The 17,940-nt window shown below is 46.7% G+C and overlaps 2 protein-coding genes across 2 annotated transcripts in view; both read left to right on the top strand.

Moving 5' to 3' along the window:
• MUC21 (mucin 21, cell surface associated) overlaps positions 1–1,036 on the top strand; it is a 37,460-nt gene extending 36,424 nt beyond the window's left edge. The window contains exon 10 of the mRNA XM_080996090.1: positions 62–1,036. Coding sequence (XP_080852216.1) covers positions 62–207 — 146 coding nt within the window. The 3' untranslated portion in view covers positions 208–1,036. The remainder of the gene's footprint in view (positions 1–61) is intronic.
• Positions 1,037–5,784: 4,748 nt separating this feature from the next.
• Positions 5,785–16,563, top strand: LOC308470122 (uncharacterized protein). Its single transcript, XM_080993409.1, has 4 exons — positions 5,785–6,026; positions 11,402–11,647; positions 11,760–11,884; positions 16,232–16,563. Exons 1-4 carry the CDS (start codon positions 5,954–5,956, stop codon positions 16,244–16,246), a joined length of 459 nt encoding a protein of 152 aa, XP_080849535.1. The 5' UTR covers positions 5,785–5,953; the 3' UTR covers positions 16,247–16,563.
• Positions 16,564–17,940: the final 1,377 nt, after the last annotated feature.

Genomic DNA, 17,940 nt, shown 5'->3' with positions numbered 1-17,940 from the left:
TTTCTGCTCTACCTCTTACTCATGTGATGTATCTTGCTTTCTTGATGTTTCTGCTCTGTAGATTTGCTACTCCCTAAGGGCAGAGAGCTACAACACTCAAAACCAAACCCTCCCAGTTTACCGAACCCACAGTTTCCTCCAGAGTTTTCGGAATTGCAGTCAGTGGTGAAGGAAAGGAGATTCACCCGCAGCCTCTTACAGCAATAAGCTTCTTCGGAGCAGCTTTGCAGAATTCGGTCCGCTCCCGAAGCTTTCTTCCCAAGCATCTAAAGACTCCTCCAGTGGGCAGAAGTGGAATCCCCAAAACATTTAGTCGCAAAATGACTCTAGAAAGGAACCCAGTGAAATCTATAGGGATTATTTGCCTGTTTTGTTTCTACCTTGTGCAGCCAACTGAGCCCACTTGATCTCAGAGCCCAGCATGTTGTTCAGCAGAAATAAAGAATATGGACAGGAATGTGGAAGCACAAAGCTGATAACCTGAGAATTAGCAGAGCTTAAATGGAGAACTTGGGAAAACTGGTTTAAAATCCTTGCTCGGGCACAGGAAGTATACTGGCTAATCCTGGCCAGAAAAGCACTGGTTAAAAATGTGGCACTTATTTTCTAGAAAATGCAGACCTGGATACCTGGAATACAAACATATATCTATATAATATAATTTTTCCCCCCTCCAAGTTCCTTTGCATTTTTTTTTAACCATCTGGTGAAGAGTGATGGAGCACTTGAAAGCTTGCATACTCCATACTATTTTGTGGTATTGTTATTGTTCTAATAAAAAAGTATTGCCCCAAGATGAATTTTTGAAAGTTTCTAACGGGCCAACCTAGCTACCTCTCTATATTTTATTTTTGTGTGTGTGAGAGACAAATTTGGGCTCTGTTCTGTTAAACACCTGCCTCACATCTTAACAACACCACCGGCTACGAATCCCAAATGGAGGTGTTCTGGAATGTACAATCTAGCCAGGATGTATTTATTCAAATATATATATATATTTGTCTGTGGAAGATTTTAATAAATAAATGCAACAATACTGCACTGTCTAATTATTGGCATGTCCTGGTAATTATTCTACCTGAAGGAGCGTCTCCACCCCCATCGTTCTGCCCAGACACTGAGGTCCAGCTCCGAGGGTCTTCTGGCGATTCCCTCATTTCAAGAAGTGAAGCTACAGGGAACCAGGCAGAGGGCCTTCTTGGTAGTGGCACCCGCCCTGTGGAACACCAGAAGTCAAGGAAATGAACAACTATCTGACTTGTGTGCAGTAGTCACTCTCTGCAGAGCTGGCAGCGGCTTGCTAGTGATCATGGGAGAAGGAGGTTGATATTTACCTTTGCTGTCCTAGTCACCCAGCCACATGTCCCCCAGTCCTAGTCTTCCTAGATCATAGAGGAGAGGTGAAGCAGGAATGTCTGGTCCTCCACATCATGTTGTGCCCTTGCTCTCCGCAAGCACCTCTCTGTAAAGTGTTCCCAGTCTAGAAGCACAATGCATCGAGGGAGGTTTGGCCAAAGCTACTCAAAGACGAGAGGAGGAAAGAGCTATACAGGTCATGTTCGAGCAAACTCAGAGGGGATGTGAGGAGGACTTTAAAACAATCTCAGTGCAAAGTCCTGAGCTCATAACCTCCTTGGCTGAAACCCTTCATTTAACTTGCAGCAATGCTTTTATGGCTAGCACAGGGTTGTATATAGCCTTGAGTATATCGCCTGCACACAAGTCTTAATAATAATAATAATAATAATAATAATAATAATAATAATAATAATATATTTACACCCCGCCCATCTGGCTGGGCTTCCCCAGCCACTCTGGATGGCTTCCAAACAGAATATTAAAATACAATAATCTAATATGAAATACAATAATCTATATTATAGATTAACAGCCTTGGGCTTGTCCACGTTTCCCTCCCGGGGAAAACCCGCTCTTTACTGCTGAATTGGAGCAAATGTTCATCGGGTTTTCTGCAGATCAACGTTTGCTCCAATTCAGAGGTAAAGAGCAGGTTTCCTGTGTATAAGGAACTACTTGGAGCACCCCACAATCGCCTAACCTTGGCTCCCATAGGTTCAGGTTGGGGGTCACAAGCAAGAGACTTCACCCAGGAGATAGAAGCAAAACAGTAGCCTGTAGGCCTGATCTTTATTGTTACAACAAGGCTCCCCACTAGTACAAAGATGAAGCAGCCAGGAGCCCCAAACAATGTTTACATCCGTATTTCAAAGTTTCCCATAATACATCTCAGGATGCATCATCAAGACAGCATAGATATGTCACAGAAAAATGTGTGGTCTCAGGTAGAACCTGAGATCCAGATGTCAGGAGCTCGTCCTACACTCGAGTAGGATCCCGGTAGAGTCACATGCCTGACTGGCATGTTCCCTCCCTTCTGGTCATTTGTTCGGGAGCTTCAAAAGCTTTCTTCAGCCCACACATCACAGCGACCAATGCCAACAGACATCGGCACACTTAGGGATCCGCAGAGTCGTCACAGCTTGTGTAACAGACCACAACAACTCAGCATTTTGGCTAATCTACTTTATTTACATATAAACACACACAGAGCACTGCAACATGGCTCCTTCTCTCTCTAGCATCAGACAGCAAAGGGGGGAAAAACAAAGGACAATAATCCCACTTCACGGAACACAGTAACACAAACATCCTGTCTCTATCACTTCCCACTCTTTGGAGTCAAAACATACACCGTCATGTGATAGACAAAAATCCCATGACTGCAATCATGGAGCAGGAATTCTAACACCAGACATGCCCCTTCACTCAAATATAGTCTTTCACACTTACTCCACCACAGTACAAAGGAAAGCATTTACAGTTCCCTGGTCCCTGAATCAAGTCTGATACTCTTGGGCAGGATATCGTCCTGATCTCAGGGATTATGGTGGGCTCACTAACCTCTCCTCTTGTACCTCACTTCCCTGGGTCCTACATGCCACTGGAACTGAGAAGATTGATACGACAAGTGATTTCTTAAGAATTTCTAAAGTTTTCCTATTGAGCCAGTACATAGATGCATTTATCAGTGAATTCCTACATTTGGTAATGTGCAGCAGATTCTCTTTGTCTTTGCCTCGTAGTGTGGAAAGGAAAGGCTCGTGGGGGGGGTGTCTCTCGCCCGCCCCCTTCCAATTTCCCAGTGACACCTGGGGGAAGCAGTGGGGCACACTAAAAACTGCTCAGACCTTTCTCGACATGGGACAAGCCTAAATCAGTTAGTAGGTACAAGTCACTGATCTCTCATGGGTAAATTGGGGGGAAGCAGCCTTATCACTGGGAAAGAATCTCTCACACTCACTGAATTCCTATGTGGTGAATCTGCTTCACTATGAGGAATAGGATTAGGAAGGACAGCTCAGGAACTCCCAACCCAACCCCTTCGTTGATGGCCCCAGAGTGAACCATAGCCCCCAAATTCCTATCTTTCGTTTTAAAAAGAGAGAGCAAATTTCTAGCATTTTTGGAACCTGAGATATGACGCAAAATGTACGGACAACATTCTTTTCGGTGGAAGTTAGGCTGCTCCACCTTTTCTATCTCCCCCCCCCCCCATAGCCTCCCACCCCCAAATTTCTGCAGGCACCCGTGTGTGAGAGAGAGAGAGGGACAGATCGGGGGAGAGAGGTAGTTTGGGAGAGAGATGTAGGGGTATGTGAGAGGAGGGAGGATAGTGAATATTTGCAGTGCATTTGTAGCACATGTTGTTGTACAAATATACCAAAGAAAATGTTGTTGCACAAATATACAGACTGAGTAGGTGGGAAGCAGGCTTAAAGAAACTCTCCAAGTGTCTGAGTGCAAACCACTTGCAACTGCTAGCAACCTTTTTCCTCAGCTGCATACAAAACCCAAACTGTTCTCTCATGCCAAATTCAACCCATTCTTCCTTTCAGCATATATATTATAGAATCATAAATCAGAGAGTTGGAAGGGAGCCTGAGGAACATTTAGTTCAATCTCCTGCAAGGAAGGAATCTACAGCTGTATTAGGACCCAGACTACTCTTGTTCTTTTACAGTTATTCATTTTAAAGGGGTTTGAACATTGTGTTTTAAATTGCTGTGACCTGCCATGTGACCTCAGGGTGAATCGCAGTTTAATAATACTAATATAAAGAAGAAGAAGAAGAAGAAGAAGAAGAAGAAGAAGAAGAAGAAGAAGAATTTGGATTTGATATCCTGCTTTATCACTACCCTAGAGAGTCTCAAAGCGGCTAACATTCTCCTTTCCCTTCTTCCCCCACAACAAACACTCTGTGAAGTGAGTGAGGCTGAGAGACTTCAAAGAAGTGTGACTCCTCCAAAGGTGGAGGAGCGGGGACGCGAACCTGGCTCACCAGATTACGAGTCCACCACTCTTAACCACTACACTACACATACAGTCATACCTTGGAAGTTGAACGGAATCTGTTCCAGAAGTCTGTTCAACTTCCAAAATGTTCGAAAACCAAAGCGCGGCTTCAGATTTGCTTTAGGAGCTTCCTGTAGCTAGTCGGAAGCCATGGAAGACCCGTTGGACGTTCAGCTTCCAAAAATAGTTCGCAAACAGGAACACTCACTTCCAGGTTTGTGGCGCTCAGGAGCCCAAATGTTCAAGAAATAAGCTGTTAAGAAACCAATGTATATGCATTTACATCCCAGGTTTCCTAAAGTGAAGAGTATGTGAACAGATTCATACAAAATCCATATAACAGTATAAAAATGTAGATGTATTAATATACTTATAAAATTATGCCGCAGAAATGGAGTACTGCACAGCGTTTGACCTTTAATGCATATAAAGTATGTATTTTTAATACAGTTCTGTGTATAATTTTGCATGCAATTAGCCAGGCTTCTTTTTAATAATAAAACAATCCCAGCAATGAACAGTTGGCTGAAAATGAGCAAGTGCTGAATGCAAGAGATGATCGGATGTAGGCAAAGATCCATCAACTGCCAAATTCCATGTATATAAACCCATTTAAAATGGATTTATCCCTAAAGATAGGGATAGGGGTAAAGGGACCCCTGACCATTAGGTCCGGTTGTGACCGACTCTGGGGTTGCGGCGCTCATCTCGTTTTATTGGCTGAGGGAGCCGGCGTACAGCTTCTGGGTCATGTGGCCAGCATGACTAAGCCGCTTCTGGCGAACCAAAGCAGCACACGGAAACACCGTTTACCTTCCCACCGGAGTGGTACCTATTTATCTACTTGCACTTGACGTGCTTTCGAACTGCTAGGTGGGCAGGAGCTGAGACCAAACAACGGGAGCTCACCCCGTCGCGGTGATTCAAACCGCTGACCTTCTGATCGGCAAACCCTAGGCTCAGTGGTTTAACCCACAGCGCCACCCGCGTCCCTATCCCTAAAGATAACACCCGGTTATTTCCAAGTATACTCAATTACCAGATATTGAAGGGGGGGGATAATAAAACAATTCGCTGCAAGGGTGGGGAGAGAGTGCGCATACAACGAAAGGGATAAACATGAGGAAGCATAGAAGAAATTACATGCCGTTCTCATTTTCAATGGGACATTAGCAATGAATGGGACTCAGGGCATACTTTCCACTCCTCAAGCCACTCCTGGCTCCAGACTTCCCGAAACTTGACTGCGGCCCTCCTTCCGCGCAGATTCAAAGTGAGCCCGAGGAGCATATCTCAGTGTCACTCGGCCGTCACAGCGCTGAAAACCTGCTGCTATTATTAGGTTCCTCTCCCCGCAAATGCATACCTCTCCAGCACAAAGGTGATGCAATGCGTTCCGGACACTTTATTTTTAATTTCCCATCAAGGGAGCCGCACCTGGGGAAAGGTAAGAGGGTGAAAGTATGCAGGCAGAGACAGGCACAGAGGAGATCTGCAGCTCAGCTATCCTCCCTCAGCAAGGAATCTGGATCCAAACGCTCATGCAGCTTCGCTCCTGTCCACCCTGCAAAGCGGAAAGATGAAACTGCTGAGGATTCTGGTATCAGGGATCAATTACCTGATCCTCCTGCTCTTCTCCATCTTCTTAGCAGGTAGGCCACTGGAGCCGTCTTAGTGGTGGTCCGCAATCTGACCGGTCAGGGAGAAAAGAAAAGAAAAGAAAAGAAAAGAGTAGGGGGCGAACAGGGTCCCTCCTCCTGCTCCTGCTCCTGTTCCTCCTGTGGTGCCATAGCATGTGGAGGTTATTCTAAAGTGTCTCACTGTCCATCCAGGGTGGTTGGAGGAATTGCTTCTTCAGATGACCTGTTTATTGGTCCTGGTTTGCTTGTCCAATGCTTACACAGAAGAAGGGATGGACGAACATCAAAGATGCTCAATCAGTGTGGTGTAGTGGTTAGAGTGTCGGACTAGGACCTGAGGGAACAGGGTTCCAATCCCCACCCGGATAAGAAACTCACTAGCTGACCTTGGGACAGCCATTGCATCCCCTCCAACATGTTGAGTCCCCAAACTGGGATGCAGGTATCTTCCCGTCCGTGATATCACATGAATCATGTGACCCGGTTGACATCACAGCGCTCCCAACATATGCTTTCTTTTCAGGGCCGTGCTCTCACAGTGCCCCAGACCACACATTTTGGGGCACCATGCAAGATCTGGAAAAGTAAAGCTTTTTTAGGACAAAATCTTCTGGGGCGGTGGAAATTGAGTGTCCTGTTTTTTGGGGACACTTGCGGGCTATGCCGCTGCCCCTCAGCCTAACCAACCCCATAGGGTCTTTGTAGGGATTAAATGAGGAGTTTCTTCATAAAAGTGATGCACCACACTTTGTAGTACCAGTAGCTCCAGTTGTGTTAGTAGATCGTAGATCATAGAATCGTAGAATTGGAAGGGACCCTGAGGATCATCTAGTCCAACTCCTGCAGCTGCAGGAATATGCAGCTGTCCCAGGCAGGGATCGAACCTGCAACCTTGCTATTATCAGCACCACGCTCTAACCAACTCAGCTATCCGGGTGATAGGTAGTCTTGGCAGATTATAAATTTAACAGGAACAGTAAGAGGGCTGTGTCCCTACTAAATGTGCTCTGAACTGGGTATTCTTAATATCCGGCATGAGAATTGGGGAAGCTTTGAGTTTGAGATGTCAGCCCCCCCAAATGTCCGCACACAATCTGACCAGCCACTGGCATAGCTGTCAAGGTTTCCCTTTTTTTAAGGGAAATTCCCTTATTCCGAATAGGATTCCTCACAAGAAAAGGAAAAAGTTGACAGCTATGACCACGGGGTTTGAACCCAAAGAGCCAGCAAGAATTGGCTACTTGATGTCAGTGTTGTATGAGGCGATGCTAGCACATGTATTGTTTGTTTGTTTGTTTTACAGAGGTAGATTGAAAACCAGTTTGTTTGGGTTGGGATGGGGGAAAGCTCATCTGTCAAGGAGAAACTGTCACTGCGAAAGAAACAAGCCCTTGTGTCTGCAACAGAATAAGATTCTTTTCTTACGGGAAGGGTGGCTGACGTGAATAAAGGCAAGAGTTGAAACAGAGTTCAATCCTGCTTTAAAAGCCAGAACCAAGGCCAAGAAGTACAAGCCAAAAAAGGGAGACGCGGGGATGAAGAGAGTGCTTGTCTGCACCGTGAGTCACTATCTGCTCTGGCTTCTGAAGAGCCCTTGGGCTGCCTCTCTTCCCTCACTGAGTCCACCTCAGGATTCATCAACCTGGTGCTCTCCAGATGTTGGTGGGAGTTGTAGTTCAGAACATCTAGAGGGCACCAAGTTGGTGAGGGCTGGCCTACCTCCCCACTGCCATTATCACAAGGTTGCTACCACTGGGTGGCTTGCCAAGCAGAGAGCCAATGACCATAGAATCATAGAATTTTAGAGTTTGAAGGGACCCCAAGGCTCCTGTAGTCCAACCCCCTGCAATGCAGGAATTGTGGGAATGCTGTGGATAGTAGGAGAGGATATATTGTTTAAATATTATCCTTCCTTCCTCACTCACGCTAGTGAGTCAGTAGCAGAGTACCCTATTTTTCGCTCTATAAGACGCACCAGACCATAAGACGCACCCAGTTTTTGTAGGAGGAAAGCAATAAAAAAAAATATTCTGAATCCCAGAAGCCAGAACAGCAAGAGGGATCGCTGTGCAGCGAAAGAAGCGATCCCTCTTGCTGTTCTGGCTTCTGGGATAGCTGCGCAGCCTGCATTCGCTCCATAAGACGCACACACATTTCCCTTTACTTTTTAGGAGGGAAAAGATGAGTCTTATAGAGCAAAAAATACGGTAGTTGGTAGATTCATTTGAATCTGTTTACTTAAGCAATTCAATCTGGCTTGTCCAGTTTGGATCCTGGTAAATTCCCCTGTGATCCCTTTTAAAAAGAATAAAGACGCAACAGTCTTTTCTTAAAGTAATGATAAGAAGTTTACTTACGTTCAGTTCACAGTAGGTTCCCTGAAGGCAGGCTTTAGCTTGTAGTTACAGAAAAGAGAGTGGGTTCATCCCATGTTGGGAAATGAGCCCATGTGCTGCTTGCTGGCTGAGAGCCAGCAGACAGCCAAATACCGTATTTTTCGCCCTACAGGACGCACTTTTTCCCCTCCAAAAATGAAGGGGAAATGTGTGTGCGTCCTATGGGGCGAATGCAGGCTTTCGCTGAAGCCTGGAGAGCGAGGGGGGTCGGTGCGCACTGACCCCTCTCGCTCTCCAGGCTTCAGGAAGCTATCCGCTAGCCGTGGGAGACGCAGCTCTCCCACGGCTAGCGGAGAGCTTGCCTGCACCCAGAAGCTTGGGGCGCGCTGAGCTCAGCACGCCCCAAGCTTCGGGCTTCGCGCAGCCCTCCGCTAGCCGTGGGAGGGCCACGCGAAGTCGCACGGCTCTCCCATGGCTAGCGGATAGCAGCCTGTTCTGGGGGCTGGGGTCAGGGGAAGCCCGGGCTTCCCCCGCCCCAGCCCCACACCTGGGGGGGAAATAAAAAAAAATTCTTTATTTCCCCCCAAAAAAACAAGGTGCATCCTATGGGCCGGTGCGTCCTATGGGGCGAAAAATACGGTACATCAAGATGGAATAATGTGAAGAAGAAGGGGAAAGATGGCTGTGGGACTGACCCTTTTATTGGGCCTCACAGGCTCACGCCCATCTACCTGGTCACACGCAGGGGGAGGATGTCCAGGTGTGACAGGAAGTCCCCCCAGCTGGAGCAACATCCCCCTGTGTGTCCACTCTGGGCAAACAGGAAGCGTTGTACTTGACTGCTTATGTTACATCCCACAGGAATAACGATGTCAACTATTTATGGATTGTTTTGTGGAAAAGTTACACGATGCTGCATCAAGCAAGTGCTGTCCCATACTTCCCAGTGCATCTTTCCCGTCACAGTTCGTATCGCTTAAAAAAAGGCCATTTTAGGGAGTGAAATTGGTTTGTTGCTCAGGATCTCAAAATCAGCTTTAATTCCGCAGCCTGAATTTGCTGGTATGTGACTCTCACCTGAAGAAAAAAGTACCAAAAAGAATCCAAGGTTTGTGGATTTCACAGAGGGATTTCACACCTCCCTGCACCCCATTATTTGAGTACTGTGTAATGTATGAATTGGGTTTGACAGTTCTCTCCCATTATCAGCCGCTGGTACAAATACATCTGTCAGCACTATGCTGCCCCTAGTGACTCTGAGTGGTAGCGCATCAGGAGCCACAGAGAACACAATTGCACCCGCTGAAAAGATGAGGCCTACCAAAACACATCCCAGTGGAAACACAACTCGAGTGGAAGAACAACATGACTAACAAGTGTGACTCTCAGCACGACTGAACCTGTTGAGGACTTAAGGTTTCACCACCCCTGCCACCTTCGAGATGGCTTATGGTCAGAGTGCCTTCTGGACTGTGCTTACTTGGTGCCGAGTGTGAATTGCAAGGGCTCCTGGGAAATATGTTGCCATGGTAAATGAAGAAGATCAAGCATCTGCAACAATTAAATAGACTCCACTGGACTTAAGCATATACCCTCTGAATTCAACCAGTGTTTAAAGTTCTAAGATTACAGCATTAACCAGAAGCTCCTATAAGCTCAGGTTCTGTTAACATCTTGCTATCGGGAGCAAATCTACTATGATACTAGTGAAGCTCAAGCTTCCAGGGCCCCTCATCTTGGAGAGACCCAGAAGCAAATTTAGTCCACATTGCTTTTAAAAAATGGGCCTAGTAAACCCAATTTGAGTCGCGCGAGTCAAACTGATTAAATTTTGGTTGTCTATCTTTCAACAGTCCCAAGGTCTGAGAGTCACAGATGTTGCAGAGGTCTGGTGATCTGTAATAGAACAACCCCATTGAAGAAGATAACAAGAGTCACCCAGACCTCATTTCTGGGTGCAGAGGGGGGGCCCCATAACAGTTCAAGCTTCAGGGCCCCCCAAAATGTAGGCCTGCCACCGCTTGTGAGGTCACAAAAATTAGTTGTAAATAGTATATTTTGGGTCATGACCTTGCAAGGAGAGGAGAGGATATTTACAGAAGAGTAGGGTGATTTACTGGCTTAATAATTATTTGCCTGGATTCCCCTTTCTTAATAATAATAATAATAATAATAATAATAATAATAATACAGTGGTACCTTGGGTTACATACACTTCAGGTTACACACTCCGCTAACCCAGAAATAGTGCTTCAGGTTAAGAACTTTGCTTCAGGATAAGAACAGAAATTGGGCACTGCGGCAGCAGGAGGCCCCATTAGCTAAAGTGGTGCTTCAGGTTAAGAACAGTTTCAGGTTAAGAACGGACCTCCGGAACGAATTAAGTACTTAACCCGAGGTACCACTATAATAATAATAATAATTTATTATTTCTACCCCGCCCATCTGGCTAGGTTTCCCCAGCTACAGTGGTGCCTCGCAAGACGAAAATCCGTTCCGCGAGTCTCTTCGTCTTGCGGTTTTTTCGTCTTGCAAAGCACGGCTATTAGCGGCTTAGCGGCTATTAGCGGCTTAGCAGCTTAGCGGCTATTAACGGCTTAGCGGCTTAGCGGCTATTAACGGCTTAGCGGCTTAAAGAAAAAGGAAACAAACTCGCAAGAACTCGCAAGACGTTTCGTCTTGCGAAGCAAGCCCATAGGGAAATTCGTCTTGCGGAACGACTCAAAAAACGGAAAACTCTTTCGTCTTGCGCGTTTTTCGTCTTGCGAGGTACCACTGTACTCTGGAGAGCTTCCAACAAAAGATTAAAAATACATTAAAACATCAGTCATTAAAAGCTTCCCTAAACAGGGGAGTAGAAGGGATTAATGCTCCTGAACAGCAACTGCTGGAAACCACGGGAGGGGAGAGGGCTCTTGTGCTCAGAGGGTTTTCCATATGTATTTGGGTGGCCACTGGGAGAACAAGATGCTGGACTAGATAGGTCATTGGGCTGATCCAGTAAGCTCCCCTTATGTTCTTAGCAGTTTCATTTTTCTCCTCACTTGCCAGCCACTGGTGTTGGCACCTCAGGCAACATCACCACAGGAACCACGAGCACACCAGCTGCACCAGTGACCAACAGCACCATTCTGCCAGTTAACACTGCCAACACCACCAGGACATCTCTTGCTACCACAGCTTCATCCACGGTCGCTAATGGCAACCAGCCATCAAACACAAGCGATGACGCTGTACTGCTAATGAGCATCACCACATCAGCAGGAGCCCATGTTGAAACTGATATTGCCATGCCAGGTATGGATAGGCCTACTCAACTTATGTTCCTCAATTCCTTCCCAAGCTCACCTTTTGAAGACCACCTCCTGTCGGCCCCTTTCTAACACTCGGTCGCCTTCTTTCGCCGCAGGAACAGAGATGACACAGAGTCCAGAAGATCAACCACTGACGTTCTGGGGGATCATTCTGATCTCCTTAGCAGTGACTGCAACTGTCACAGCAGGCTTCATTGGATGCTTCTTCTTCTTCTGCAGAGTAAGGGGGGGATGCCAGCTTTCATCATATTGCTGGGAGATGGGCCAATGACATAATCAGAGCCAGGATTCAAGTCAATAAGATGCTGGGAAGACACTGGCACTTTTCAACACAACGGCTCCCTGGTAGCTCAGCTGGTTAGGTGCTGATCATGCCAAGGTTGCAGGTTCGATCCTGTTGGTCTAGATCAGGGATGTCCAACAGGTCGATCACGATCTACTGGTAGATCCCCGTGATGTTTTGGTAGATCGCGGTCGATCTCTGGCTCCCTTTCCTCTGCGTTGGTAAATCTGACTCCTGCGCCGACCTCATCCCGGCCTCCATTGTTGTTTGAACTCAGGAAGGGAAGACAGAGCTCCCTCTGTGTGGCTGTTTTCATCCACAGCGATGTTTTTGTGAGTGACTTAACCCCAACCTCCCTTGCCTTCCTCCACCACCCCAAAACGGAACTCCCCTCCCCCCAAAAGCCTGCACCTTAACCCCCCCAAAAAACGGGGCTTTCCTCCTTCCAAAGAAAGCTCAACAACTTTGAGCTGAACCCCTTAAAAACGGGGGTAGATCACTGCCAGATTTTAATTCTGAAAGTGGATCGCAGTCTCTTGGGAGTTGGCCACCTCTGGACTAGATTATCCTCAGGGTCCCTTCCAACTCTGCAGTTCTATGATTGGCCCTAATGCCATGTCCTAAGCTAGCTAGATGCTTGCTAAAATAGAGTACACTGGCAACAAGGAGAGATTGTCGCAGCATATATCATTTTGTTTGCAGATAAAGGTAAAGGTAAAGGTAAAGGGACCCCTGACCATTAGGTCCGGTCGTAGCCGACTCTGGGGTTGCGGCGCTCACCTCGCTTTATTGGCCGAGGGAGCTGGCGTGCAGCTTCCGGGTCATGTGGCCAGCATGACTAAGCTGCTTCTGGCGAACCAGAGCAGTGCATGGAAACGCCATTTACCTTCCCGCCGGAGCGGTACCTATTTATCTACTTGCACTTTGACGTGCTTTTGAACTGCTAGGTTGGCAGGAGCAGGGACCAAGCAACGGGAGCTCACCCCGTTGCGTGGATTCGAACTGCTGACCTTCTGATTGGCAAGTCCTAGGCTCTGTGATTTAACCCACAGCGCCACCCGCAGAGCAAAATAGATGTGAGTTGTTTATAGAATTTTTTTTAAAAAAAAACCTACTTATTAGCAGCCACAAAGATTCAGAAAGTGGCACTAAAGGAAAGGGTATTCATCCTTTATATCCTGCCCCCTCTTCCTTTCCTCTCCCACCCTTCACAGAATCTGCCATTTGTTCAACTTTGGGGAAAGAGGCACAGAGCATCTATCATCTGCAGGAGGACGTTAACAGCATAGGAGAGGTATAGAAATTAAATTGGAGAAAGAGCATGAGAGGAAAGAGTTAAACATGCTCGCTCTCGAGTGCTCTCTCTCCCCCCCCCCAACTCCACTTCCTTGATCATCCACATGAGGCCACTAATGAGTTCTTGTTTTTAAAGAAGTAGATCCAGGTCATAATTTTGTACATCTCACCTGTTGTTGTTTAGTCGTGTCCGACTCTTCGTGACCCCATGGACCAGAGCACGCCCGGCACTTCTGTCTTCCACTGCCTCCCGCAGTTTGGTCAAACTCATGCTGGTAGCTTCGAGAACACTGTCCAGCCATCTCTTCCTCTGTCGTCCCCTTCTCCTTGTGCCCTCCATCTTTCCCAACATCAGGGTCTTTTCCAGGGAGTCTTCTCTTCTCATGAGGTGGCCAAAGTATTGGAGCCTCAGCTTCACGGTCTGTCCTTCCAGTGAGCACTCAGGGCTGATTTCCTTCAGAGTGGAGAGGTTTGATCTTCTTGCAGTCTATGGGACTCTCAAGAGTCTCCTCCAGCACCATAATTCAAAAGCATCAATTCTTGCAGTGCAAATAACGTCTTCACCAGGACAACAGCAAGGAAGAAAGGGGTTAAATGCCCTCTCTCTCTGCTGTGATCCCAGTCACAGAATCACAGTATTGTAGAATTTGAAGGGACCCTGAGGGTTATCTAATCCCCTGCAATGCAGGAATTTCAGCTAAAGCATCCATAGCAAATGGCCATCCAATCTCTGCTTATAAAGCTCTGAGGAAGGAGAGTCCAGGAGCTCACAACACAGTCCTTTTTACCATTAAACAGCTGTTACTGTCCTTTCTTATAACTTGAATCCATTGGTTGGGGCCTACCCTCCAGAACAGAATACAAGCTTGCTCCTTCTTCCACATGACAGCCCTGTAGATATCTGAAGGTGGCTATAAAGTCTCCTCTAAGTCTCCTCTTGATTCCCAGATCTTTGATCATCTTGGTCACCTTCCTCTGCAGACATTCCAGCTTGTCAATATCATTATATGGTGGTGCCCAGAACTGAACACAGTGTTCCACGTGTGGTCTGACCTAGGCAGAATAGAGCGGGACTATTATTTCCCTTGATCTGGACACTATACTTAAGCACATGTAAAGCTTTTGGTCCACCAAGACCCCTATCCTTTTCACATGTACTAGAGGCAATCTAGGTGTCCCCCATCTTATATTTGTGCATCTGGTTCATCCTGCCTTAGTGCAGAACTTTACATTTGTCCCTATTGAAATTCATTTTGTTAGTTTTGACCCTGTTCTCCAATCTGTTAAGGTCATATTGAATCCTGATTCTATCTTCATTGGCTCCCAGTACGTTTCCGAGCACAATTCAACGTGTTGGTGCTGACATTTAAAGCCCTAAACGGCCTTGGCCCAGTATACCTGAAGGAGTGTCTCCACCCCCATTGCTCTGCCCGGACACTGAGGTCCAGCGCTGAGGGCCTTCTGGCGGTTCCCTCGCTGCGAGAAGTGAGGTTACAGGGAACCAGACAGAGGGCCATCTCGGTAGTGGTGCCTGCCCTGTGGAATGCCCAGCAGATGTCAAGGCAATAAACAACTATTTTACTTTTAAAAGACAACTGAAGGCGGCCCTGTTTAGGGAAGTTTTTAATGTCTGACACTGTATTGTTTTTAATATTCTGTGGGGAGCTGCCCAGAGTGGCTGGAGAAACCCAGATGGGTGGGGTATAAATAATAAATTATTATTATTATTATCATAATCATCTTCTGTGGCATTAGCTGCCCCTCCCATTCGCTACCCCCAGGGGCGGAGGAAGGTGGCGGTGGGGGCGGTGCGCACCGGGTGTCATCACTGAGGGGGGTGACATTCGGTGCACCGCCCATCCGCAACTCCCAAGCCTACCCCAACCCATCAGGGGAAGAGGCAGAGCTGCACCGCTTTGCCGGTGGCCTTCCCCCCTTCCTCCTTTGTTTTGACAGCTCGGGGGAGGCTTGGGAGTCACGGGCAGGTGGGCAGATGGTGTGCCATTGCCCCCCACTCCCAGGCTGCTTCCTGGGAGGGAAGCCTCCCCCAAGCTGTCAAAATGAAGAGGAAAGGGAGGAAGTCTGCTGGCAAAGCGGCGTAGCTCCCTCCCCAACACAACGCAGGAAGCAGCCCACCATGGGCAGCTCACTCCACCACTACCCCTGGCAACTCGCTCCACCCCCATGGGCGTCTTGCCCCTTGGGACGCTCGCCCCGTCCCCATGGCCCCACCCCAAGGTGCACAGCTTGCTCCGCCTCTGGCTACCCCTCCCAGTTTGACGCTATAATTATGGTCTCCTCCCAGAAGCTGCTATTTGTACTTGCTCATTAATTACAATGTATTTAGCATGGCACATTAAATATAATGTATTTAACAACACATCTAATTTGGCTGGAAGGATCAGGATTCCTGACTTATTTCAGAGTTTTGGAGAAGAAATGTCCTTACAGTCATACCTCATGTTACGTCCGCTTCATGTTACCTTCTTTCAGGATACGTCCCGCAGCGACCCGGAAGTACCAGAAAGGGTTACTTCCGGGTTTCGCCGCGTGTGCAGACGCACAAAATGATGTCACGCACATGCGCAGAAGAGGGGAGTTGCAACCCACATGTGCGCAGACACGCCATTGCGGGTTGTGCTCTTTTCATGTTGCGAACGGGCCTCCGGAACGGATCTCGTTCGCAACCAGAGGTACCACTGTACTTACTGGCAATTAGAAAAATGGTTCAACAGTCTGAGTTGAAACTTGGCAGTGTAGGAAAGGTGAGCCATGAATCCTTGATGAGTTGGGAGTAGAAACAATTACTCACTTTGAATGAGTGACTTCATTTGATGAGTGACTTCATGAATATATATTATGCTTGATGATTTTAAAAAATGCTTAAGCGGACACTATTGCCTGAGTTGGGCTTGTTGTTTTTTCTGGAACTATTGTTATCTTTTTTCCTCTTTGCTAACAAGAATACTTCTTTGTCTTTAATTGCAGAGAAATAATTTCTAAGCCAAAATCCAGGTTTCAGCTCCTCTTCCTTGTACCTTCCTTATTCAAGAGAATAAACAAGGAACTGCTGTTACACTTGCTCAGGGGTGTGGCAACCAGATCCTGTGGCAAGTGTGATCCCCAGAAGATCCATCCGTCATCATTTGAGCATCCTTAAACTGGGACCAGAAGTTCCACAACTCTCTTGAGTCTTCCCAACTCCTAAATCAAGCACCAGACCTTAACTCAAGTACAGAGAGACTTTAGAACAATGTTGTGGAGCACCAATGTTTTCAAATGTGGAAAAAAAATAAGACACACAAGCTATTTCTATCAAATATCTTTTGCATTGTCTTGGTTTTCTCAGCCTAAAAATGTAATGAAGTTACATAGTTGCATGCTAACGAACCCCTGATGGGTGCGATCTTCCAGTTACCACTTGGGGTACTATTTCCTTTGCCACAAAATTCTGCAAAACATTGGGGGAATCACCAAACACAAACATGAGACTTCAGTGTGCAATTGTGGAATCCAATTCCATGGGGAAGCTTGCACTTCTTTGACTGCAGAAGGTGGCAGTAGGGATTATCTATATATCATAAAGAAAACTCATTAAGCAATTATGACTCACTGCTATCCTGTTCTGCAAATGCTGATATATGCAAAAATAGGCACCTATAATGTGTCTAATAGTAAGCACCACCACCTCATTCCCAGTGCTTCACTGCTACACAGACTTGCTGACTGCACAGCACGCTTCCAAGCCCCCACAAAGCCTCAAGCTGCTGTTTGTTCTGTAATTTGCTGCTGTCACCTCAGTTGTATCCTCCAGGGAAGGGAACTTTTATTTGACAAGATTAGCTGAGGTATTGCAGGTTCTGTGTCTGGCAGCGTCATGTAATTAATAAATTAGGCAGGGTTTTAATAGCACACTGGTGCCTTGGTCTTGACATTCTGTGCCAGCATGCAAGGTGAGTTATGCCTGCTGGGTACGAAGGTTTGATTAAACCCCAACACCGCTGACACCCCATGACCAATCATTGAGGGTGTATCTTAGCCCTCCAATGTTTGGTGAGCCATGCTGACAACAGGTGCTGCTACTGGCTCAGCGCGCTTTCTTTACAGCAGAGAATTCTGACCCCAAAAAAATTGGAAATGGGAGCCACCTGCTCTGGGCACTAGGGATGGGGGAGAAATTCAGGTCCCATTTAAAGGGGAACTTACTTAATTCACACAGTGTGGTGTAGTGGTTAAGAGCGGTGGACTCGTAATCTGGGGAACCGGGTTCGCTTTCCCACTCTTCCACATGCAGCTGCTGGGTGACCTTGGGCCAGTCACATTTCTCTGAAGTCTCTCAGCCCCACTCACCTCACAGAGTGTTTGTTGTGGGGGAGGAAGGAAAAGGAGGTTGTTAACCGCTTTGAGACTCTTATTCTCCTGACAGAACTCTATTAGCCTTTTGAGACTCCTTAGGGTAGTGATAACGCGGGATATCAAATCCAAACTCTTCTTTCAGAAACAATGCACATGCCGAAACACACCCACCCTTTGAAATTCACGCTTCTTCAGATTTTGTATTGCAGTCCCTCAGTCCAGTAACATATACAAAAAATGCATATATTAGGGCAAAGTATGCATAAAATTGCATATATTAGTAAAAATAATATACCAAAATTGCATTTTATTACAGAAAATCTCTTTGCAAAAACAAAACA

This window comes from Podarcis pityusensis (assembly GCF_964106645.2).
Source record: "Podarcis pityusensis genome assembly, chromosome: 2".
NCBI lineage: Eukaryota > Metazoa > Chordata > Lepidosauria > Squamata > Lacertidae > Podarcis > Podarcis pityusensis.
This window is presented reverse-complemented; position numbering and strand designations above follow the sequence as displayed.